The 24,698-nt window shown below is 54.6% G+C and overlaps 1 protein-coding gene across 2 annotated transcripts in view; it reads left to right on the top strand.

Annotated features, from left to right (window-relative positions):
• Positions 1-24,698, top strand: part of SPATA17 (spermatogenesis associated 17) — a 214,344-nt gene that overhangs the window by 120,544 nt on the left and 69,102 nt on the right. For both annotated transcript variants that reach the window (XM_083175149.1, XM_083175148.1), the window contains one exon: positions 8,145-8,348. In XM_083175149.1, coding sequence (XP_083031275.1) covers positions 8,145-8,348 — 204 coding nt within the window. The remainder of the gene's footprint in view (positions 1-8,144; positions 8,349-24,698) is intronic.

Genomic DNA, 24,698 nt, shown 5'->3' with positions numbered 1-24,698 from the left:
AAGTAAGCCACGCCCCCGTTCCATGATCCGCTGCTCTTCGGGGGAGGATGTGGTACTGAATGATCCAATTTGCAGTGACTAATGCCAGAGCCCCAATAAATGTGGGAGGCTTGCCCACTCCACCAGGGGGCCGAGAGGGTGACCACATTTCCGGGACCCTCCCATTTCCGGGACCCTCCTGGCCATTCTGGAAGGGTAGGTAAGTATGGTTCTATCTTTCTCTGCCTGATATAAACAATAATAATCGTGATGCCCATTCAATAAATTCCACATGCCATGCCATATAAGTATATTTGCCTCAGGAGCAGTGGGTAAGATCTGTTGTACTGGTGGAAGAAAAGACACTGAAACCTGTCAGGGTTTGTTCCTGTATTGTGCTTTACAATGGTTCTATATTAGTGCATACCCTCAAAGATCTGAAGAGCAAAAACCGGTACAAATTCGGAAAGAGGGCCTGGTCACGGGGAAAGTGGGTGTGGCCACACCTCTTTCCTATACTTTCAATGGAGAGTCAGAGACCCAGAAAATCGGTAAGAAGCCCTTTTGGCCAGTACATGTCAAAAAACAAAATGGTACTATACCGGCCAAATAGGTACAGCTGGAATGTATGTAAGTCACATGATCCTTATTTACAAAGCATGTAGCCATAGGGATCATTGTGCATCATAACCTGTGCAGGAAATGCCACTGATGACTCCATTTGCAGGTATATATCTCTGATTTACTGTAAATGTAACAACTGCATAATATGGACTAGGTGAGATCAGGGAGATTGCTGGCTCTGCGGGGAGACAGGGAGATCACTACTATGTCAGGGAGTCTCCTGCAGAATGCGGGAGTGTAGGCAGCTGTGGAGAAATGAAAAGCACAACCAATCCACTCTCATTTACAGTGTTTGAAATGACAGCTAGGAGCTGATTGGTTAGTGCTTTATTTATTTGCACTTTATCTCTCTCCATGCTGTGATAAATAACCCCACACATTATAACTCTCCAGCTGACAGTGTCTGGTTATAGCAGGCTGTCAGGACACTTGTGGCCGCCTCTACATTAAACATTGTGGTGCGCTCTAATCCACACCTCTACCATGTGGCCTGGTAATGGAGTCCTGACAGTTTTCCAGTGATGGGGGCCCAGCTCAGGGGCTACACAGTCAGGTGCCAGGCAGAGATAGCTCAGCTGTAATGCCCAGGCCAAACCTGAGGGGCGCCGCAGTGCTGACTGCATAATGACAACACGCTTCTAGTTATCACACATGGCTGGCACAAGCAATAGGAAATACCAAGGGTGCCAATAGTTAGGAGGCGTAATGTCAAGCATCTACTGTAGTGCCTCGGCCACATGGACAGCAATTAAAATTACAACATACAGCAGCACAATCATATACACATTACACCGCATGTAGTGCCCTTGATTCATATTACACCACATAGTTGTGCCCCTTTTACACATAATGTCCACAGTAGTGCTGCTTATACACATTTGTCTCTGTCCCTCCAGCACCTCACTGTCCATGTCCCTCAGCAGCTCCATGCCCTGTGTCCCCTCCAGCAGCTCACTGTCCATGTCCCTCAGTGGCTCCATGCCCTGTGTCCCTCGAGCACCTCACTGTCCATGTCCCTCAGCAGCTCCATGCCCTGTGTCCCTCCAGCAGCTCACTGTCCATGTCCTTCAGCAGCTCCATGCCCTGTGTCCCTCCAGCACCTCACTGTCCATGTCCTTCAGCAGCTCCATGCCCTGTGTCCCTCCAGCACCTCACTGTCCATGTCCCTCAGCAGCTCCATGCCCTGTGTCCCATGTCCCTCAGCTGCTCCATGCCCTGTGTCCCCTCCAGCAGCTCACTGTCCATGTCCCTCAGCAGCTCCATGCCCTGTGTCCCTCCAGCACCTCACTGCCCATGTCCCTCAGCAGCTCCATGCCCTGTGTCCCTCCAGCACCTCACTGTCCATGTCCCTCAGCTGCTCCATGCCCTGTGTCCCTCCAGCAGCTCACTGTCCATGTCCCTCAGCAGCTCCATGCCCTGTGTCCCTCCAGCACCTCACTGCCCATGTCCCTCAGCAGCTCCATGCCCTGTGTCCCTCCAGCAGCTCACTGTCCATGTCCCTCAGCAGCTCCATGCCCTGTGTCCCTCCAGCACCTCACTGTCCATGTCCCTCAGCTGCTCCATGCCCTGTGTCCCTCCAGCAGCTCACTGTCCATGTCCCTCAGCAGCTTCATGCCCTGTGTCCCTCCAGCACCTCACTGTCCATGTCCCTCAGCTGCTCCATGCCCTGTGTCCCTCCAGCAGCTCGCTGTCCATGTCCCTCAGCAGCTCCATGCCCGGTGTCCCTCCAGCAGCTCACTGTCCATGTCCCTCAGCAGCTCCATGCCCTGTGTCCCTCCAGCAGCTCACCGTCCATGTCCCTCAGCAGCTCCATGCCCTGTGTCCCTCCAGCAGCTCACTGTCCATGTCCCTCAGCATCTCCATGCCGGTGTCCCTCCAGCAGCTCACTGTCCTTGTCCCTCAGCTGCTCCATGCCCTGTGTCCCTCCAGCACCTCACTGTCCATGTCCCTCAGCTGCTCCATGCCCTGTGTCCCCTCCAGCAGCTCACTGTCCATGTCCCTCAGCAGCCCCATGCCCTGTGTCCCCTCCAGAAACTCACTGTCCATGTCCCTCAGCAGCTCCATGCCCTGTGTCCCTCCAGCAGCTCACTGTCCATGTCCCTCAGCAGCTCCATGCCCTGTGTCCCTCCAGCAGCTCACTGTCCATGTCCCTCAGCAGCCCCATGCCCTGTGTCCCTCCAGCACCTCACTGTCCATGTCCCTCAGCAGCCCCATGCCCTGTGCCCCTCCAGCACCTCACTGTCCATGTCCCTCAATAGCTCCATGCCCTGTGTCCCTCCAGCAGTTCACTGTCCATGTCCCTCAGCAGCTCCATGCCCTGTGTCCCTCCAGCACCTCACTGTCCATGTCCCTCAATAGCTCCATGCCCTGTGTCCCTCCAGCAGTTCACTGTCCATGTCCCTCAGCAGCCCCATGCCCTGTGCCCCTCCAGCACCTCACTGTCCATGTCCCTCAATAGCTCCATGCCCTGTGTCCCTCCAGCAGTTCACTGTCCATGTCCCTCAGCAGCTCCATGCCCTGTGTCCCTCCAGCACCTCACTGTCCATGTCCCTCAGCGGCTCCATGCCCTGTGTCCCCAGCACCTCACTGTCCATGTCCCTCAATAGCTCCATGCCCTGTGTCCCTCCAGCAGTTCACTGTCCATGTTCCTCAGCAGCTCCATGCCCTGTGTCCCTCCAGCACCTCACTGCCCATGTCCCTCAGCAGCTCCATGCCCTGTGTCCCTCCAGCACCTCACTGTCCATGTCCCTCAGCAGCTCCATGCCCTGTGTCCCCTCCAGAAGCTCGCTGTCCATGTCCCTCAGCAGCTCCATGCCCTGTGCCCCTCCAGCAGCTCGCTGTCCATGTCCCTCAGCAGCTCCATGCCCTGTGTCCCTCCAGCACCTCACTGTCCATGTCCCTCAGCAGCTCCGTGCCCTGTGTCCCTCCAGCACCTCACTGTCCATGTCCCTCAGCAGCTCCATGCCCTGTGTCCCTCCAGCAGCTCGCTGTCCATGTCCCTCAGCAGCCCCATGCCCTGTGTCCCCTCCAGCAGCTCACTGTCCATGTCCCTCAGCAGCTCCATGCCCTGTGTCCCTCCAGCACCTCACTGTCCATGTCCCTCAGCTGCTCCATGCCCGTGTCCCTCCAGCACCTCACTGTCCATGTCCCTCAGCTGCCCCATGCCCTGTGTCCCTCCAGCACCTCACTGTCCATGTCCCTCAGCAGCTCCATGCCCTGTGTCCCTCCAGCACCTCACTGCCCATGTCCCTCAGCAGCTCCATGCCCTGTGCCCCTCCAGCACCTCACTGCCCATGTCCCTCAGCAGCTCCATGCCCTGTGTCCCTCCAGCACCTCACTGTCCATGTCCCTCAGCTGCTCCATGCCCTGTGTCCCTCCAGCACCTCACTGACCATGTCCCTCAGCAGCTCCATGCCCTGTGTCCCCTCCAGCAGCTCACTGTCCATGTCCCTCAGCAGCCCCATGCCATGTGTCCCCTCCAGAAGCTCGCTGTCCATGTCCCTCAGCAGCTCCATGCCCTGTGTCCCTCCAGCACCTCACTGTCCATGTCCCTCAGCAGCTCCATGCCCTGTGTCCCTCCAGCACCTCACTGTCCATGTCCCTCAGCAGCTCCATGCCCTGTGCCCCTCCAGCAGCTCGCTGTCCATGTCCCTCAGCAGCTCCATGCCCTGTGTCCCTCCAGCACCTCACTGTCCATGTCCCTCAGCAGCTCCGTGCCCTGTGTCCCTCCAGCAGCTCACTGTCCATGTCCCTCAGCAGCTCCATGCCCTGTGTCCCCTCCAGCAGCTCACTGTCCATGTCCCTCAGCAGCTCCATGCCCTGTGTCCCCTCCAGCAGCTCACTGTCCATGTCCCTCAGCAGCCCCATGCCCTGTGTCCCCTCCAGCAGCTCGCTGTCCATGTCCCTCAGCTGCTCCATGCCCTGTGTCCCTCCACCACCTCACTGTCCATGTCCCTCAGCAGCTCCGTGCCCTGTGTCCCTCCAGCAGCTCACTGTCCATGTCCCTCAGCAGCTCCATGCCCTGTGTCCCCTCCAGCAGCTCACTGTCCATGTCCCTCAGCAGCCCCATGCCCTGTGTCCCCTCCAGCAGCTCACTGTCCATGTCCCTCAGCAGCTCCATGCCCTGTGTCCCTCCAGCAGCTCACTGTCCATGTCCCTCAGCAGCTCCATGCCCTGTGTCCCTCCAGCACCTCACTGTTCATGTCCCTCAGCAGCTCACTGTCCATGTCCCTCAGCAGCTCCATGCCCTGTGTCCCCTCCAGCACCTCACTGTTCATGTCCCTCAGCAGCTCACTGTCCATGTCCCTCAGCAGCTCCATGCCCTGTGTCCCCACCAGCACCTCACTGTCCATGTCCCTCAGCAGCTCCGTGCCCTGTGTCCCCTCCAGCACCTCACTGTCCATGTCCCTCAGCAGCTAAATGCCCTGTGTCCCTCCAGCAGCTCACTGTCCATGTCCCTCAGCAGCTCCATGCCCTGTGTCCCCACCAGCACCTCACTGTCCATGTCCCTCAGCAGCTCCATGCCCTGTGTCCCTCCAGCACCTCACTGTCCATGTCCCTCAGCAGCTCCATGCCCTGTGTCCCTCCAGCAGCTCACTGTCCATGTCCCTCAGCAGCTCCATGCCCTGTGTCCCTCCAGCAGCTCACTGTCCATGTCCCTCAGCAGCTCCATGCCCTGTGTCCCCTCCAGCAGCTCACTGCCCATGTCCCTCAGCAGCTCCATGCCCTGTGTCCCCTCCAGCAGCTCACTGTCCATGTCCCTCAGCAGCTCCATGCCCTGTGTCCCCTCCAGCAGCTCACTGTCCATGTCCCTCAGCAGCTCCATGCCCTGTGTCCCTCCAGCACCTCACTGTCCATGTCCCTCAGCATCTCCATGCCCTGTGTCCCTCCAGCAGCTCACTGTCCATGTCCCTCAGCAGCTCCATGCCCTGTGTCCCCTCCAGCTCACTGTCCTTGTCCCTCAGCAGCTCCATACCCTGTGTCCCTCCAGCAGCTCACTGTCCATGTCCCTCAGCAGCTCCATGCCCTGTGTCCCCTCCAGCTCACTGTCCATGTCCCTCAGCAGCTCCATGCCCTGTGTCCCTCCAGCACCTCACTGTCCATGTCCCTCAGCAGCTCCATGCCCTGTGTCCCTCCAGCACCTCACTGTCCATGTCCCTCAGCAGCTCCATGCCCTGTGTCCCTCCAGCACCTCTCTGTCCATGTCCCTCAGCAGCTCCATGCCCTGTGTCCCTCCAGCACCTCACTGTCCATGTCCCTCAGCAGCTCCATGCCCCGTGTCCCTCCAGCAGCTCACTGTCCATGTCCCTCAGGAGCCCCGTGTCCCTCCAGCACCTCACTGTCCTTGTCCCTCAGCTGCTCTATGCCCTGTGTCCCTCCAGCAGCTCGCTGTCCATGTCCCTCAGCAGCCCCATGCCCTGTGCCCCTCCAGCAGCTCACTGTCCATGTCCCTCAGACTCTGGGCCTTATTCTGAATCTTCTTATCCAGAAGAAGGAGCCGCTGGAGCTCCGTTCCCCCTCATTTTAACCCCTGCACACAGAAGCTGGTCAGGGAGTGCAGTACATGGTACAGATCCCGGGCAGGGAGTGTGGTTTATGATACAGATCCCTGGCAGGGAGTGTACCACATGATACAGAACCCACATAAGGAGTGTGGTGCATGGTACAGATCCCGGGCAGGGAGTGTAGCACATAAGACAGATCCCGCACAGGGAGTGCAGTACATGGTACAGATCCCGGGCAGGAAGTGTAGCACATGATACAGATCCCGCCCAGGGAGTGTTGCACATTATACAGATCCCGCACAGGGAGTGTAGCACATGATACAGATCCCGCACAGGGAGTGTGGCACATTATACAGATCCTGGGCAGGGAGTGTAGCACATGATACAGATCCCGCTCAGGGAGTGCGGTACATGGTACAGATCCCGGGCAGGGAGTGTGGTACATGGTACAGATCCCACCCAGGCAGGGAGTGTGGCACATGATACAGATCCCGCACAGGGAGTGCGGTACATGGTACACATCCCGGGCAGGGAGTGTGGCACATGATACAGATCCCGGGCATGGAGTGTAGCACATGATACAGATCCCGCACAGGGAGTGCAGTACATGGTACAGATCCCGGGCAGGGAGTGTGGCACATGATACAGATCCCGGGCAGGGAGTGTAGCACATGATACAGATCCCGCACAGGGAGTGCAGTACATGGTATAGATCCCGCACAGGGAGTGTGGTACATGGTACAGATCCCTGGCAGGGAGTGCGGTACATGGTACAGATCCCTGGCAGGGAGTGTGGTACATGGTACAGATCCCTGGCAGGGAGTGCAGTACATGGTACAGATCCCTGGCAGGGAGTGCGGTACATGGTACAGATCCCTGGCAGGGAGTGCGGTACATGGTACAGATCCCGCACAGGGAGTGTGGTACATGGTACAGATCCCGGGCAGGGAGTGTGGTACATGGTACAGATCCCGCACAGGGAGTGTTGTACATGGTACAGATCCCTGGCAGGGAGTGCGGTACATGGTACAGATCGCTGGCAGGGAGTGTGGTACATGGTACAGATCCCTGGCAGGGAGTGCAGTACATGGTACAGATCCCTGGCAGGGAGTGCGGTACATGGTACAGATCCCTGGCAGGGAGTGCGGTACATGGTACAGATCCCGCACAGGGAGTGTGGTACATGGTACAGATCCCGGGCAGGGAGTGTGGTACATGGTACAGATCCCGGGCAGGGAGTGTGGCACATGATACAGATCCCTGGCAGGGAGTGTGGTACATGGTACAGATCCCTGGCAGGGAGTGCGGTACATGGTACAGATCCCTGGCAGGGAGTGCGGTACATGGTACAGATCCCGCACAGGGAGTGTGGTACATGGTACAGATCCCGGGCAGGGAGTGTGGTACATGATACAGATCCCTGGCAGGGAGTGCGGTACATGGTACAGATCCCTGGCAGGGAGTGCGGTACATGGTACAGATCCCTGGCAGGGAGTGCAGTACATGGTACAGATCCCTGGCAGGGAGTGCGGTACATGGTACAGATCCCTGGCAGGGAATGCGGTACATGGTACAGATCCCGCACAGGGAGTGTGGTACATGGTACAGATCCCTGGCAGGGAGTGTGGTACATGGTACAGATCCCAGGCAGGGAGTGTAGCACATGATACAGATCCCGCACAGGGAGTGCAGTACATGGTACAGATCCCTGGCAGGGAGTGTGGCACATGATACAGATCCCGGGCAGGGAGTGTAGCACATGATACAGATCCCGCACAGGGAGTGCAGTACATGGTACAGATCCCGGGCAGGGAGTGTGGTACATGATACAGATACCGGACAGTAGGCTCAGAACATTAATGACATATTTCTCCTAGACCCGGTCCCCATGTGGGGCTCATGCTCTGTACTGTGCACAGAATACCCTCGGCTTGTATATCACATAAAGTATAATGCTCTGTACTGTGCACAGAATACCCTCGGCTTGTATATCACATAAAGTATATATATATGATTTATTTCTGTATTCTGTTTCAGGTTGCCGGTGTATACAACTCTGCGTACAGACAGTATCCAGATGAGATGGAGTTCCTACTGCAGAGGGCCAGGCCACGCAGCCCTAAGGAGCAGTACAAGAAAAACAAGGAGCTTCTCGGCTTTCTTGATTGGTCAGACTGTAGACGTCCATTTTCATTCCCAGCCACCCAACCCCTTCCACCGATAGGCAAAAAGAAACCGCAGGTACATTTAATATGGAGAACATACCATGCTCAATAGCAGTAGCAGGGATAGGAGCATGCAGGCCGTTATAGCGGTAGCAGGGATAGGAGCGTGCAGGCCCTTATAGCGGTAGGAGGGATAGGAGCGTGCAAGCCCTTATAGCGGTAGCAGGGATAGGAGCGTGAAGGCCGTTATAGCGGTAGCAGGGATTGGAGCGTGCAGGCTGGTATAGCGGTAGCGGGGATAGGAGCGTGCAGGCCCTTATAGCGTTAGCACGGATAGGAGCGTGCAGGCCGTTATAGCGGTAGTAGGGATAGGAGCGTGCAGGCCCTTATAGTGGTAGCAGGGATAGGAGCGTGCAGGCCCTTATAGCGGTAGGAGGGATAGGAGCGTGCAGGCCCTTATAGCGGTAGCAGGGATAGGAGCGTGCAGGCCCTTATAGCGGTAGGAGGGATAGGAGCGTGCAGGCCCTTATAGCGGTAGGAGGGATAGGAGCGTGCAGGCCGTTATAGCGGTAGCAGGGATAGGAGCGTGCAGGCCGTTATAGCGGTAGTAAGGATAGGAGCGTGCAGGCCCTTATAGCGGTAGCAGGCATAGGAGCGTGCAGGCCGTTATAGCGGTAGCAGGGATAGGAGCGTGCAGGCCGTTATAGCGGTAGCAGGGATAGGAGCGTGCAGGCCATTATAGCGGTAGCAGGGATAGGAGCGTGCAGGCCCTTATAGCGGTAGCAGGGATAGGAGCGTGCAGGCCGTTATAGCGGTAGCAGGGATAGAAGCGTGCAGGCCGTTATAGGGGTAGCAGGGATAGGAGCGTGCAGGCCGTTATAGCGGAAGCAGGGATAGGAGCGTGCAGGCCCTTATAGCGGTAGCAGGGATAGGAGCGTGTAGGCCCTTATAGCGGTAGCAGGGATAGGAGCGTGCAGGCCCTCATAGCGGTAGCAGGGATAGGAGCGTGCAGGCCCTTATAGCGGTAGCAGGGATAGGAGCGTGCAGGCCGTTATAGCGGTAGCAGGGATAGGAACGTGCAGGCCGTTATAGCTTTAGCAGGGATAGGAGCGTGCAGGCCATTATAGCGGTAGCAGGGATAGGAGCGTGCAGGCCATTATAGCAGTAGCAGGGATAGGAGCGTGCAGGCCCTTATAGCGGTAGCAGGGATAGGAGCGTGCAGGCCATTATAGCGGTAGCAGGGATAGGAGCGTGCAGGCCCTTATAGCGGTAGCAGGGATAGGAGCGTGCAGGCCCTTATAGCGGTAGCAGGGATAGGAGCGTGCAGGCCCTTATAGCGGTAGCAGGGATAGGAGCGTGCAGGCCCTTATAGCGGTAGCAGGGATAGGAGCGTGCAGGCCGTTATAGCGGTAGCAGGGATAGGAGCGTGCAGGCCCTTATAGCGGTAGCAGGGATAGGAGCGTGCAGGCCGTTATAGCGGTAACAGGGATAGGAACGTGCAGGCCCTTATAGCAGTAGCAGGGATAGGAGCGTGCAGGCCCTTATAGCGGTAGCAGGGATAGGAGCGTGCAGGCCCTTATAGCGGTAGGAGGGATAGGAGCGTGCAAGCCCTTATAGCGGTAGCAGGGATAGGAGCGTGCAGGCCGTTATAGCGCTAGCAGGGATAGGAGCGTGCAGGCCGTTATAGCGGTAGCAGGGATAGGAGCGTGCAGGCCGTTATAGCGGTAGCATGGATAGGAGCGTGTAGGCCCTTATAGCGGTAGCAGGGATAGGAGCGTGCAGGCCGTTATAGCTGTAGCAGGGATAGGAGCGTGCAGGCCGTTATAGCGGTAGCAGGGATAGGAGCGTGTAGGCCCTTATAGCGGTAGCAGGGATAGGAGCGTGCAGGCCGTTATAGCTGTAGCAGGGATAGGAGCGTGCAGGCCGTTATAGCGGTAGCAGGGATAGGAGCGTGCAGGCCCTTATAGCGGTAGCAGGGATAGGAGCGTGCAGGCCGTTATAGCGGTAGCAAGGATAGGAGCGTGCAGGCCGTTATAGCGGTAGCAGGTATAGGAGCGTGCAGGCCGTTATAGCGGTAGCAGGGATAGGAGCGTGCAGGCCATTATAGTGGTAGCAGGGATAGGAGCGTGCAGGCCGTTCTAGCGGTAGCAGGGATAGGAGCCTGCAGGCCGTTATAGCGGTAGCAGGGATAGGAGCGTGCATGCCCTTATAGCGGTAGCAGGGATTGGAGCGTGCAGGCCGTTATAGCGGTAGCATGGATAGGAGCGTGTAGGCCCTTATAGCGGTAGCAGGGATAGGAGCGTGCAGGCCGTTATAGCGGTAGCAGGGATAGGAGCGTGCAGGCCCTTATAGCGGTAGCAGGGATAGGAGCGTGCAGGCCGTTATAGCGGTAGCAGGGATAGGAGCGTGCAGGCCGTTATAGCGGTAGCAGGGATAGGAGCGTGCAGGCCCTTATAGCGGGAGCAGGGATAGGAGCGTGCAGGCCGTTATAGCGGTAGCAGGGATTGGAGCGTGCAGGCCGTTATAGCTGTAGCAGGGATAGGAGCGTGCAGGCCGTTATAGCGGTAGCAGGGATAGGAGCGTGCAGGCCCTTATAGCGGTAGCAGGGATAGGAGCGTGCAGGCCGTTATAGCGGTAGCAAGGATTGGAGCGTGCAGGCCGTTATAGCGGTAGCAGGGATAGGAGCGTGCAGGCCCTTATAGCGGTAGCAGGGATAGGAGCGTGCAGGCCGTTATAGCGGTAGCAGGGATAGGAGCGTGCAGGCCGTTATAGCGGTAGCAGGGATAGGAGCGTGCAGGCCCTTATAGCGGGAGCAGGGATAGGAGCGTGCAGGCCATTATAGCGGTAGCAGGGATTGGAGCGTGCAGGCCGTTATAGGGGTAGCAGGGATAGGAGCGTGCAGGCCGTTATAGCGGTAGCAGGGATAGGAGCGTGCAGGCCGTTATAGGGGTAGCAGGGATAGGAGCGTGCAGGCCGTTATAGCGGTAGCAGGGATAGGAGCGTGCAGGCCCTTATAGCGGTAGCAGGTATAGGAGCGTGCAGGCCGTTACAGCGGTAGCAGGGATAGGAGCGTGCAGGCCGTTATAGCGGTAGCAGGGATAGGAGCGTGTAGGCCGTTATAGCGGTAGCAGGGATAGGAGCGTGCAGGCCCTTATAGCGGTAGGAGGGATAGGAGCGTGCAAGCCCTTATAGCGGTAGCAGGGATAGGAGCGTGAAGGCCGTTATAGCGGTAGCAGGGATAGGAGCGTGCAGGCCGTTATAGCGGTAGCAGGGATAGGAGCGTGTAGGCCCTTAAAGGGGTAGCAGGGATAGGAGCGTGCAGGCCGTTATAGCGGTAGCAGGGATAGGAGCGTGCAGGCCGTTATAGCGGTAGCAGGGATAGGAGCGTGCAGGCCCTTATAGCGGTAGCAGGGATAGGAGCGTGCAGGCCGTTATAGCGGTAGCAGGGATTGGAGCGTGCAGGCCGTTATAGCGGTAGCAGGGATAGGAGCGTGCAGGCCCTTATAGCGGTAGCAGAGATAGGAGCGTGCAGGCCGTTATAGCGGTAGCAGGGATAGGAACGTGCAGGCCCTTATAGCGGTAGCAGGGATAGGAGCGTGCAGGCCCTTATAGCGGTAGCAGGTATAGGAGCGTGCAGGCCCTTATAGCGGTAGCAGGTATAGGAGCGTGCAGGCCCTTATAGCGTTAGCAGGGATAGGAGCGTGCAGGCCGTTATAGCGGTAGTAAGGATAGGAGCGTGCAAGCCGTTATAGCGGTAGGATTGATAGGAGCGTGCAGGCCCTTATAGCGGGAGCAGGGATAGGAGCGTGCAGGCCGTTATAGGGGTAGCATGGATAGGAGCGTGCAGGCCGTTATAGCGGTAGTAGGGATAGGAGCGTGCAGGCCCTTATAGCGGTAGCAGGGATAGGAGCGTGCAGGCCGCTATAGCGGTAGCAGGGATAGGAGCGTGCAGGCCGTTATAGCGGTAGCAGGGATAGGAGCGTGTAGGCAGTTATAGCGGTAGCAGGGATAGGAGCGTGCAGGCCGTTATAGCGGTAGTAAGGATAGGAGCGTGCAGGCCGTTATAGAGGTAGCAGGGATACGAGCGTGCAGGCCGTTATAGCGGTAGCAGGGATAGGAGCGTGCAGGCCCTTATAGCGGGAGCAGGGATAGGAGCGTGCAGGCCGTTATAGCGGTAGTAAGGATAGGAGCGTGCAGGCCGTTATAGCGGTAGCAGGGATAGGAGCGTGCAGGCCCTTATAGCGGGAGCAGGGATAGGAGCTGCAGGCCGTTATAGCGGTAGTAAGGATAGGAGCGTGCAGGCCGTTATAGCGGTAGCAGGGATACGAGCGTGCAGGCCCTTATAGCGGGAAGCAGGAGGAGGAGATTGCAGGTGCACACTAAATATATATGCTAGACCTTTTAATATCTTGCTATATTGCATTGGAGGTTATTAGCATAATGATGGCCATTAGTATCGGCTTGTCCACCGCGTCCAGGTTACCTCAATAGGACAAGTCCCTAACACTACTCTGGGACAGGTCCAGGGCACAGGGCCCCCCAGGCCAGCCCAGCAGAACCACCCCATGGCATCACATTAGTGTGAAATTAAAGTGATAGTAAAAGGGATAGGGGAAATTATATGTGATAGGACTTACCTACAGTAGGTAAGAAGTAATAATAAATGTGAAGGGTGCTACATATATATTAAACAAACTAAAGGGGTGATTGAAAGTATACGATATGATGCCATGGAGCAGCCCAGCAACAGCAGCCCAAAGAGCCCTGCGCCCCAAACACAGTCCCACAGACTAACACTCAGCATATATGTTTAGTAGGACTTACCCTCATAGTGCCAAACTGAGGTGTGCAGTCTTGAATGTTGGGACTCCAACCTAATTAAAATCAATTTGGGACAGGTGGGTGGGGTGCAAGTTAAGGAGGAAGGCGTCTCTAGTTCCTTCCAGTGTGTATGAATACACAATATATAATACATAGGGGGAGGGGCCCTAAACTGCACACCCTGGACATATAGGGTTACCACCTAGTCCCTTTAATTCCGGACACATGTTAATTACACAGGTTCTGTGGCAGTTTAAAATCAGGTGAAGTGGAGTCTTGAAGACAGCCAGCCACAGAACCTGTGTAATTAATATGTGTCCGGAATTAAAGGGACTAGGTGGTAACCCTATGGACATATGAGGTGCTACCTGCTGAGACTTGTAGTGCAGCAAGCAGGAGGAGGAGATTGCAGGTGCACACTAAATATATATGCTAGACCTTTTAATATCTTGCTATATTGCAATTGAGGTTATTAGCATAGTAATGGCCATTAGTATGGGCTTGTCCACCGCGTCCAGGTTACCTCATTAGGACAAGTCCCTAACACTACTCTGGGACAGGTCCAGGGCACAGGGCCCCCCAGGTCAGCCCAGCAGAACCACCCCATGGCATCACATTAGTGTGAAATTAAAGTGATAGTAAAAGGTATAGGGGAAATTATATGTGATAGGACTTACCTACAGTAGGTAAGAAGTAATAATAAATGTGAAGGGTGCTACATATGGGTTGGGATCATTTGGTCTATTGCATTATGGTCGAAAGTCATTAGGTCGAATCCATTAGGTCGACATGCTAAAAGGCCGACATGACTCTAGGTCGACATGGGAAAAGGTCGACATGATTCTAGGTCGAAAGGTCATTAGTTCGACAGGTCATTAGTTCGACAAGGTCATTAGTTCGACATTGTCTATGTCGACATTCACAAGGTCGACATGGGGTTTTTCACTGTTTTTTTACCTGAATGTCAACACAGTCGACATGGGCACAGTTTAAAGTGCACTGCATCCCCTCGCATCGCTCGCTGCGCTCGCGATGCGTCGGGCACGGTGCCTCGCTACGCTCGGCACACTATTTTATTCTCCCACCACGCCCTAGTGGATGGTAGGGCATGAAATACCGCCTGTCGGCACATGTTGGCTCAAAAAACAGTGAAAAACTCCATGTCGACCTTGTGAATGTCGACATAGACAATGTCGAACTAATGACCTTGTCGAACTAATGACCTGTCGAACTAATGACCTTTCGAACTAGAATCATGTCGACCTTTTCCCATGTCGACCTTTTCCCATGTCGACCTTTTAGCATGTCGACCTAATGACTGTCGACCATAATGCAGTAGACCAAATGACCGCATCCCCTACATATATATTAAACAAACTAAAGGGGTGATTGAAAGTATACGATATGATGCCATGGAGCAGCCCAGCAACAGCAGCCCAAAGAGCCCTGCGCCCCAAACACAGTCCCACAGACTAACACTCAGCATATATGTATAGTAGGACTTACCCTCATAGTGCCAAACTGAGGTGTGCAGTCTTGAATGTTGGGACTCCAACCTAATTAAAATCAATTTGGGACAGGTGGGTGGGGTGCAAGTTAAGGAGGAAGGCGTCTCTAGTTCCTTCCAGTGTGTATGAATACACAATATATAGTACATAGGGGGAGGGGCCCTAAACTGCACACCCTGGACATATGAGGTGCTACCTGCTGAGACTTGTAGTGCAGCAAGCAGGAGGAGGAGATTGCAGGTGCACACTAAATATATATGCTAGACCTTTTAATATCTTGCTATATTGCAATTGAGGTTATTAGCATAGTAATGGCCATTAGTATCGGCTTGTCCACCGCGTCCAGGTTACCTCAATAGGACAAGTCCCTAACACTACTCTGGGACAGGTCCAGGGCACAGGGCCCCCCAGGTCAGCCCAGCAGAACCACCCCATGGCATCACATTAGTGTGAAATTAAAGTGATAGTAAAAGGGATAGGGGAAATTATATGTGATAGGACTTACCTACAGTAGGTAAGAAGTAATAATAAATGTAAAGGGTGCTACATATATATTAAACAAACTAAAGGGGTGATTGAAAGTATACGATAGCGGGAGCAGGGATAGGAGCGTGCAGGCCGTTATAGCGGTAGTAGGGATAGGAGCGTGCAGGCCCTTATAGCGGTAGCAGGGATAGGAGCGTGCAGGCCCTTATAGCGGTAGGAGGGATAGGAGCGTGCAGGCCCTTATAGCGGTAGGAGGGATAGGAGCGTGCAGGCCGTTATAGCGGTAGCAGGGATAGGAGCGTGCAGGCCGTTACAGCGGTAGTAAGGATAGGAGCGTGCAGGCCCTTATAGCGGTAGCAGGGATAGGAGCGTGCAGGCCGTTATAGCGGTAGCAGGGATAGGAGCGTGCAGGCCGTTATAGCGGTAGCAGGGATAGGAGCGTGCAGGCCATTATAGCGGTAGCAGGGATAGGAGCGTGCAGGCCCTTATAGCGGTAGCAGGGATAGGAGCGTGCAGGCCGTTATAGCGGTAGCAGGGATAGGAGCGTGCAGGCCGTTATAGCGGTAGCAGGGATAGGAGCGTGCAGGCCGTTATAGCGGTAGCAGGAATAGGAGCGTGCAGGCCCTTATAGCGGTAGCAGGGATAGGAGCGTGTAGGCCCTTATAGCGGTAGCAGGGATAGGAGCGTGCAGGCCCTTATAGCGGTAGCAGGGATAGGAGCGTGCAGGCCCTTATAGCAGTAGCAGGGATAGGAGCGTGCAGGCCGTTATAGCGGTAGCAGGGATAGGAACATGCAGGCCGTTATAGCGTTAGCAGGGATAGGAGCGTGCAGGCCATTATAGCGGTAGCAGGGATAGGAGCGTGCAGGTCATTATAGCAGTAGCAGGGATAGGAGCGTGCAGGCCCTTATAGCGGTAGCAGGGATAGGAGCGTGCAGGCCGTTATAGCGGTAGCAGGGATAGGAGCGTGCAGGCCGTTATAGCGGTAGCAGGGATAGGAGCGTGCAGGCCGTTATAGCGGTAGCAGGGATAGGAGCGTGCAGGCCCTTATAGCGGTAGCAGGGATAGGAGCGTGCAGGCCCTTATAGCGGTAGCAGGGATAGGAGCGTGCAGGGCGTTATGGCGGTAGCAGGGATAGGAGCGTGCAGGCCGTTATAGCGGTAGCAGGGATAGGAGCGTGCAGGCCCTTATAGCGGTAGCAGGGATAGGAGCGTGCAGGCCCTTATAGCGGTAGCAGGGATAGGAGCGTGCAGGCCGTTATAGCGGTAACAGGGATAGGAACGTGCAGGCCCTTATAGCGGTAGCAGGGATAGGAGCGTGCAGGCCCTTATAGCGGTAGCAGGGATAGGAGCGTGCAGGCCCTTATAGCGGTAGGAGGGATAGGAGCGTGCAAGCCCTTATAGCGGTAGCAGGGATAGGAGCGTGCAGGCCGTTATAGCGCTAGCAGGGATAGGAGCGTGCAGGCCGTTATAGCGGTAGCAGGGATAGGAGCGTGCAGGCCGTTATAGCGGTAGCATGGATAGGAGCGTGTAGGCCCTTTTCTCTTTCAATGGTCCTGGTGACACAGCTCAACACTGGGATGTAGGAGGGTCCGAAGGAGCCAGGCACCTATCCTAAAGTTTTAGAGGGTAGGCTCCTCCCCTACTGCATCCCTGGACTCTTCAGTTCGTGTTAGGTGCCCACTGGAGTGGGTGCTATTCTAAAGGGCTGCAGGAGCAGCCGAAGAATTAGAGTAGTTAGGGGATTTTTATTATTTTATTAACTTTTACCCTAGCTAGGTAGGCACAGTGTGAGGATTCTCATAGTGAATCCTCACACTGCTGGCGCAGCAGGAGCTGACAGAAGCGCGTCCTGTCAGCTCACTGTGCACAGGGGAGACACTGTCTGGTCTCCCTGTGCAGCGCTTATAGCCTTTTCTAAAAGGCTGCCTGGGCTCCGGAGTACCCTGAAACCGGCTCCACGTTTAGGTGGGGATCATGGGGGACAGGCGCTCCGTGATGGCGGCGGCCATTTTATGCGGAGCTTACACGCTGAGCTCCTAGATGAGAGGACAGCAGCGTTGTGACAGGCATGTTCCAAGTGATCCCCATTTGAGGGGGAGACACTGGAACTAGGAAATCCTACCTAAGGAGCGGCTTGCTGGGGGTGGTTGGCGCCAAAAGGTCACGGACCCCGCAGCAGCAGGGACCTGTGGTCTCTTCCTTCACTCTGACTTTGGCGCCTTTCAGAACGCTTGCAGCGGAGCTGAGCTGGCTTACTGATCCTGGCAGAGTGACTTGGATTTCCTGGGCATCGCTTCCCCGCAGTTGAAACCAACAGACAGATAAGTGACTGGGTGCATTGCTCTGTATAAACGCTTGTACATTGTTTGCACTGTGTATACTGATAGATATACATTTATCACTTGCATCATGTCTGAGCATCAGGCTGTGGTTTTGGGGGAGGGAGCCCTTAATGCACTGAGCGCGTGCAATGTTTGCACACAAAAATTTGTCCCTGAGCAGATGGCCAAGGGGGGCTTATGTATTACTTGCGCTGATGTGAGACCCATGGGCAGTGATCCCCATAGGGCAGAGCATATGGAACCTGCATGGGCCAGGGCCCTAGGCAGGTCAGTAAACGCTTTGGTGCAGCTTTTGGACAGGCAGAGTGATGGGCTGGTAGAATCACAGAGACCTATGCCATCATCTCAGCAGTCGTCTGGCTCCTTGCCTCTTACCCAGGCAGATCCTGCACTTATCCAGGTGATGCAGGATACTGCAAAAGGCATTAACAGGTTCAGTGAAATGCTGGACAAAATGGATGATGTGGCAGGGACCCCTAGAAGGTCTTATGCTTTAACTACTGTGGTAGATGAAGAGGAAGGAGAGTATACTGACATCCCCTGGGATCAGGGTGATGATTTGGAAGAGAACTCTGCTGCTGGTATAGAGGATCTCATTGTAGCTGTGAAGCAGGCTTTAAAGCTGACTGTGGAGGATAAGACTCCTGTTAAAGGTGTTTTTAAGCGACAGCGGAAGGAGGCTGTTACTTTTCCTTCAGATGAGGGGTTACAGGAATTGTTAGAAGGGGCTTGGAAAACTCCTGATAAGAGGCTTCAGATGCCAAAACGATTCCTTAATCTGTACCCCATGCCAGAGTCTCATGCGGAGCTCTGGGAAAGGGTCCCAGTTGTGGACGCTTCAGTGGCACGTTTGTCCAAAGCTACTGTATTACCAGTACAAGGCGGTGCAGCTTTTAAAGATTCTGTGGATAAAAAGCTGGAGGGAAACCTCAAGGCTATTTTTGAAGGGGTGGGGTTTACCTTACGACCCCTTATTGCTTCAGCCTGGGTTTCTAAGGCCATGATAGAGTGGGCTGGTGAATTATGCACCATGCTGCAGGCTGACCCGGGTGCATTACTGCTTGCAGAAAATATTAAGGCAGCAGCAGAATATGCAGTTGAAGCAGAGGAGGAAGCTATTAAAATGGCAACCAGAGTGTCCACAGTCTCCATTAATGCCAGGAGAGTGCTTTGGCTTAAAGCCTGGGAAGCAGACAATGAGTCCAAGAAGGCTCTGGAAACATTAGCCTTCAAAGGAAAGGTACTCTTTGGTACCGAATTAGAGGAGATTATAAAACAGGCCACAGGCGGCAAAAGTACATTCCTGCCGGCCTCCTCAGCAAAGCAGACATCCAGATTTTCTGCTTTTAAGCCGTCCTTTCGGCCCTCCCCTAGAGGTGGTGCGTCCTTTCGAGGACAGTCTTTCAGGGGAAGGTTTCAGCCCTCTAGAGGCAAGACACAAAAGTCAAAATTTGGCTCTTTTCACAAGAAGCCTGCCAATAAAGGAGAGGATAAACCCTCTGCATGACTGTCAGGGGCTTTGCCCGACAGTGACAAAAGTGGGTGGGCGTCTCACACACTTCAGGGACGCTTGGGCTTCTCTAGGCCAGGATGCCTGGGTGCTAGACATCATAACACAGGGTTACAAAATCCCTTTCAGAGGGCCACCTCCGAAGAGGTTCATTCCCACATCCTTACCAAAGGAGGCACGACTGCGTACAGCTTTTGTGAGAGCAGCGCACTCCCTTTTGGAAAAAGGGGTGGTTACACTAGTCCCCAAGACAGAGTGGAAGAAAGGCTTTTACTCCACGCTGTTCCTGGTGCCCAAACCAGACGGGTCTTTCAGACCAATACTAAATTTGAAGTCTCTAAATGTTCATTTATGGGTAGACCATTTCAAAATGGAGTCTCTACGGTCAGTACTCCTGAGTCTGGACCAGGGAGAATTTTTGGCGTCCATGGATGTCCAGGACGCATATTTGCACGTTCCTATACACCCGGAACATCAGACCTTGTTGAGGTTTGCCATAGGAGACCTGCATTTACAATTCCGGGCGTTACCCTTTGGGCTAGCAACCGCGCCAAGGGTATTCACAAAGATAATGTCAGTGATGGCGGCGGTGCTGAGGCTCAGGGGAATCACAGTAATACCCTATTTGGACGATCTCCTGTTCAAAGCAGAGTCAGCAGCCATGCTGCAGAGTCACTTGGCAGAGGCCATCAGTTTTTTGCAGGCTCACGGCTGGATTTTAAATTTGCAAAAATCTCAGTTGGTACCGTCACAAAGGCTCCAATTCTTGGGAGTCATACTGGACACCCATCTTCATCGGGTATTCCTCCCGGAGGTAAAGGCCAGGGATCTGGTCACCCTAGTCCAGGAGATTCTCAGGGCTCAGAGCATTTCAGTATGGAGGTGCCTCAAGCTCCTGGGGAAGATGGTGGCGTCATTCGAGACGCTTCAATTTGCCAGGTTCCACTCTCGGAGGTTCCAATGGAACATTTTGTCAGCCTGGTCAGGAAACACTTTGACCATGAAATCCGAGATGATAGTGCTGTCTTCGGATACCCGAGAATCCTTGAAATGGTGGACAGAAGTAGATTTTCTTCAGTGGGGTCGGTCATTACAGACCTGGGACTGGTTGATAGTAACTACCGACGCCAGTCTCAGGGGCTGGGGGGCAATAGCCCTGGATCTCAGGCTTCAGGGCCTGTGGACGGCAGAGGAATCAGCGTTACCAATCAACATCTTGGAGCTGAGAGCTGTCTGGAAAGTGATCTCCTTGGCGGGAGACAGGTTACAGAACCTTCCTTTGAGGATTCAGACCGACAATGCCACAGCTGTGGCGTATCTGAATCACCAGGGAGGTACACGCAGCAGATTGGCCATGTGGGAGGTATCCAGAATCTTCCTATGGGCGGAACAGAATGTTCCAGCTGTATCGGCTATATTCATCCCAGGAATAGAGAATATAGAAGCCGACTTCCTGAGCAGGGAGGAGCTCAAGGAAGGGGAATGGAGCTTACACCCTCAGGTGTTTCACCAAATCACTTCGATGTGGGGAACTCCGGATGTGGACCTGATGGCATCCAGGATCAACCGTCAAGTGCCCAGGTTCTATGCCAGAACAAGGGATCCACTAGCGGAGGCAGTGGATGCCATGACTATTCACTGGCAGGGAGATCTCCTTTATGCATTCCCACCAGTACCAATGTTACCGAGACTTCTGAAGAAAATACAGGGGCAGAAGGTTCCAGTGATCTTAGTGGCCCCAGATTGGCCAAGGAGATCCTGGTACTCGAGGCTTCAGAGGTTGTCTGTGGACTCATGGCGTCTACCTCTGAGACCAGACCTTCTAAGACAAGGCCCATTCAATCACCTGGATTCAGATCGATTGATTTTGACGGCCTGGCTATTGAAACCACCATTTTGAAAAGAAAAGGGTTTTCTGAGGCAGTAGTACAGACTATGATAAAAGCCAGAAAAGCTGTATCTTCGGCAAATTATTATAGAGTCTGGAAGACTTACATTCGATGGTGTGAGAGAAGAAAGGCTCATACATCTCATTTTAAGCTATCAAGAATGATGGAATTTTTACAAGATGGTTTTTCATCGGGCCTAAGCCTTCAGTCACTGAAGGTACAGATTTCGGCTTTGTCCATCTATTTCCAGAAAAAGATAGCCATTTTGCCGGAAATTCAAACCTTTTTACAAGGAGTATCCAGGTTGAAACCTCCATACAAGCAACCAGTAGCACCTTGGGATCTATCACTGGTTTTGGAATGCCTTCAAAAGGCACCTTTTGAACCTTTAAGGTCGGCTGACTTTAAGTTTCTCACGTGGAAGCTAGTGTTTTTGTTAGCAGTAGCATCTGCTAAAAGAGTTTCAGAATTGGGAGCTTTGTCATGTAAATCTCCCTTCTTAATTTTTCATGATGACAGGGCTGTTTTAAGAACAGTGCCTCAGTTTTTACCGAAGGTGGTATCTACTTTCCATTTAAATCAGGAGATAGTTCTACCTGTGTTTCAACCCCCAGAGGGTTCTAAGAAAAGGGACAAGTTGAGAACTTTGGATGTTGTGCGTGCCTTACGCATATATGTGGACAGAGTGAAGAGTGTCAGGAAGACTGACACATTGTTGGTATTGTACGACGTACACAAAATTGGTTGGCCTGCATCTAAGCAGACTATTGCTAGGTGGTTGCGGTCTGTGATAGCTTTTGCATACACCAAAGTGGGTAGACCAGTACCGGCCAAAATAAATGCGCATACCACCAGGTCAGTTGCCACCTCTTGGGCGGTTCGACATGGGGCCACAGCTGAGCGGGTTTGCAGAGCTGCCACTTGGTCATCTGTTCACACATTTGCCAAATTCTATAGATTCCATGAGTTCGCGTCGGAGGACGCATCATTCGGGCGAGCAGTGCTGAGAGCTGCAGACCTGAGCGTACCCTCCCAAAGTGTTGAGCTGTGTCACCAGGACCATTGAAAGAGAAAAAGGGATTTTTGTAAGAACTTACCGTTCGAATCCCTTTCTCTGATATGGTCCTGGTGACACAGCGATCCCTCCCTTACGCTCAGTAAGTATGCCAGAAGTTTCATGATGTTCATGTTAAAATGGTTAAAAGTTAACAGTTTTCTGTTATAAAATGTGCATATAATATGTGCAGGCGTTTGTACTGAGTTATGTATTCCAGTGGCTTTGAAAGATTGAACTGAAGAGTCCAGGGATGCAGTAGGGGAGGAGCCTACCCTCTAAAACTTTAGGATAGGTGCCTGGCTCCTTCGGACCCTCCTACATCCCAGTGTTGAGCTGTGTCACCAGGACCATATCAGAGAAAGGGATTCGAACGGTAAGTTCTTACAAAAATCCCTTTATAGCGGTAGCAGGGATAGGAGCGTGCAGGCCGTTATAGCTGTAGCAGGGATAGGAGCGTGCAGGCCGTTATAGCGGTAGCAGGGATAGGAGCGTGTAGGCCCTTATAGCGGTAGCAGGGATAGGAGCGTGCAGGCCGTTATAGCTGTAGCAGGGATAGGAGCGTGCAGGCCGTTATAGCGGTAGCAGGGATAGGAGCGTGCAGGCCCTTATAGCGGTAGCAGGGATAGGAGCGTGCAGGCCGTTATAGCGGTAGCAAGGATTGGAGCGTGCAGGCCGTTATAGCGGTAGCAGGGATAGGAGCGTGCAGGCCCTTATAGCGGTAGCAGGGATAGGAGCGTGCAGGCCGTTATAGCGGTAGCAGGGATAGGAGCGTGCAGGCCGTTATAGCGGTAGCAGGGATAGGAGCGTGCAGGCCCTTATAGCGGGAGCAGGGATAGGAGCGTGCAGGCCGTTATAGCGGTAGCAGGGATTGGAGCGTGCAGGCCGTTATAGGGGTAGCAGGGATAGGAGCGTGCAGGCCGTTATAGCGGTAGCAGGGATAGGAGCGTGCAGGCCGTTATAGGGGTAGCAGGGATAGGAGCGTGCAGGCCGTTATAGCGGTAGTAGGGATAGGAGCGTGCAGGCCCTTATAGCGGTAGCAGGTATAGGAGCGTGCAGGCCGTTATAGCGGTAGCAGGGATAGGAGCGTGCAGGCCGTTATAGCGGTAGCAGGGATAGGAGCGTGTAGGCCGTTATAGCGGTAGCAGGGATAGGAGCGTGCAGGCCCTTATAGCGGTAGGAGGGATAGGAGCGTGCAAGCCCTTATAGCGGTAGCAGGGATAGGAGCGTGAAGGCCGTTATAGCGGTAGCAGGGATAGGAGCGTGCAGGCCGTTATAGCGGTAGCAGGGATAGGAGCGTGTAGGCCCTTATCGCGGTAGCAGGGATAGGAGCGTGCAGGCCGTTATAGCGGTAGCAGGGATAGGAGCGTGCAGGCCGTTATAGCGGTAGCAGGGATAGGAGCGTGCAGGCCCTTATAGCGGTAGCAGGGATAGGAGCGTGCAGGCCGTTATAGCGGTAGCAGGGATTGGAGCGTGCAGGCCGTTATAGCGGTAGCAGGGATAGGAGCGTGCAGGCCCTTATAGCGGTAGCAGGGATAGGAGCGTGCAGGCCGTTATAGCTGTAGCAGGGATAGGAGCGTGCAGGCCGTTATAGCGGTAGCAGGGATAGGAGCGTGCAGGCCCTTATAGCGGTAGCAGGGATAGGAGCGTGCAGGCCGTTATAGCGGTAGCAAGGATTGGAGCGTGCAGGCCGTTATAGCGGTAGCAGGGATAGGAGCGTGCAGGCCCTTATAGTGGTAGCAGGGATAGGAGCGTGCAGGCCGTTATAGCGGTAGCAGGGATAGGAGCGTGCAGGCCGTTATAGCGGTAGCAGGGATAGGAGCGTGCAGGCCCTTATAGCGGGAGCAGGGATAGGAGCGTGCAGGCCGTTATAGCGGTAGCAGGGATTGGAGCGTGCAGGCCGTTATAGGGGTAGCAGGGATAGGAGCGTGCAGGCCGTTATAGCGGTAGCAGGGATAGGAGCGTGCAGGCCGTTATAGGGGTAGCAGGGATAGGAGCGTGCAGGCCGTTATAGCGGTAGTAGGGATAGGAGCGTGCAGGCCCTTATAGCGGTAGCAGGTATAGGAGCGTGCAGGCCGTTATAGCTGTAGCAGGGATAGGAGCGTGCAGGCCGTTATAGCAGTAGCAGGGATAGGAGTGTGTAGGCCGTTATAGCGGTAGCAGGGATAGGAGCGTGCAGGCCCTTATAGCGGTAGGAGGGATAGGAGCGTGCAAGCCCTTATAGCGGTAGCAGGGATAGGAGCGTGAAGGCCGTTATAGCGGTAGCAGGGATAGGAGCGTGCAGGCCGTTATAGCGGTAGCAGGGATAGGAGCGTGTAGGCCCTTATCGCGGTAGCAGGGATAGGAGCGTGCAGGCCGTTATAGCGGTAGCAGGGATAGGAGCGTGCAGGCCGTTATAGCGGTAGCAGGGTTAGGAGCGTGCAGGCCCTTATAGCGGTAGCAGGGATAGGAGCGTGCAGGCCGTTATAGCGGTAGCAGGGATTGGAGCGTGCAGGCCGTTATAGCGGTAGCAGGGATAGGAGCGTGCAGGCCCTTATAGCGGTAGCAGAGATAGGAGCGTGCAGGCCGTTATAGCGGTAGCAGGGATAGGAACGTGCAGGCCCTTATAGCGGTAGCAGGGATAGGAGCGTGCAGGCCATTATAGCGGTAGCAGGTATAGGAGCGTGCAGGCCCTTATAGCGGTAGCAGGTATAGGAGCGTGCAGGCCCTTATAGCGTTAGCAGGGATAGGAGCGTGCAGGCCGTTATAGCGGTAGCAGGGATAGGAGCGTGCAGGCCGTTATAGCGGTAGCAGGGATAGGAGCGTGCAGGCCGTTA

This window comes from Crinia signifera, chromosome 3 (assembly GCF_055691185.1).
Source record: "Crinia signifera chromosome 3, ASM5569118v1, whole genome shotgun sequence".
NCBI lineage: Eukaryota > Metazoa > Chordata > Amphibia > Anura > Myobatrachidae > Crinia > Crinia signifera.
Note: the sequence above shows the minus strand (reverse complement) of the source record. Positions and strands in the feature narration are given on the sequence as shown.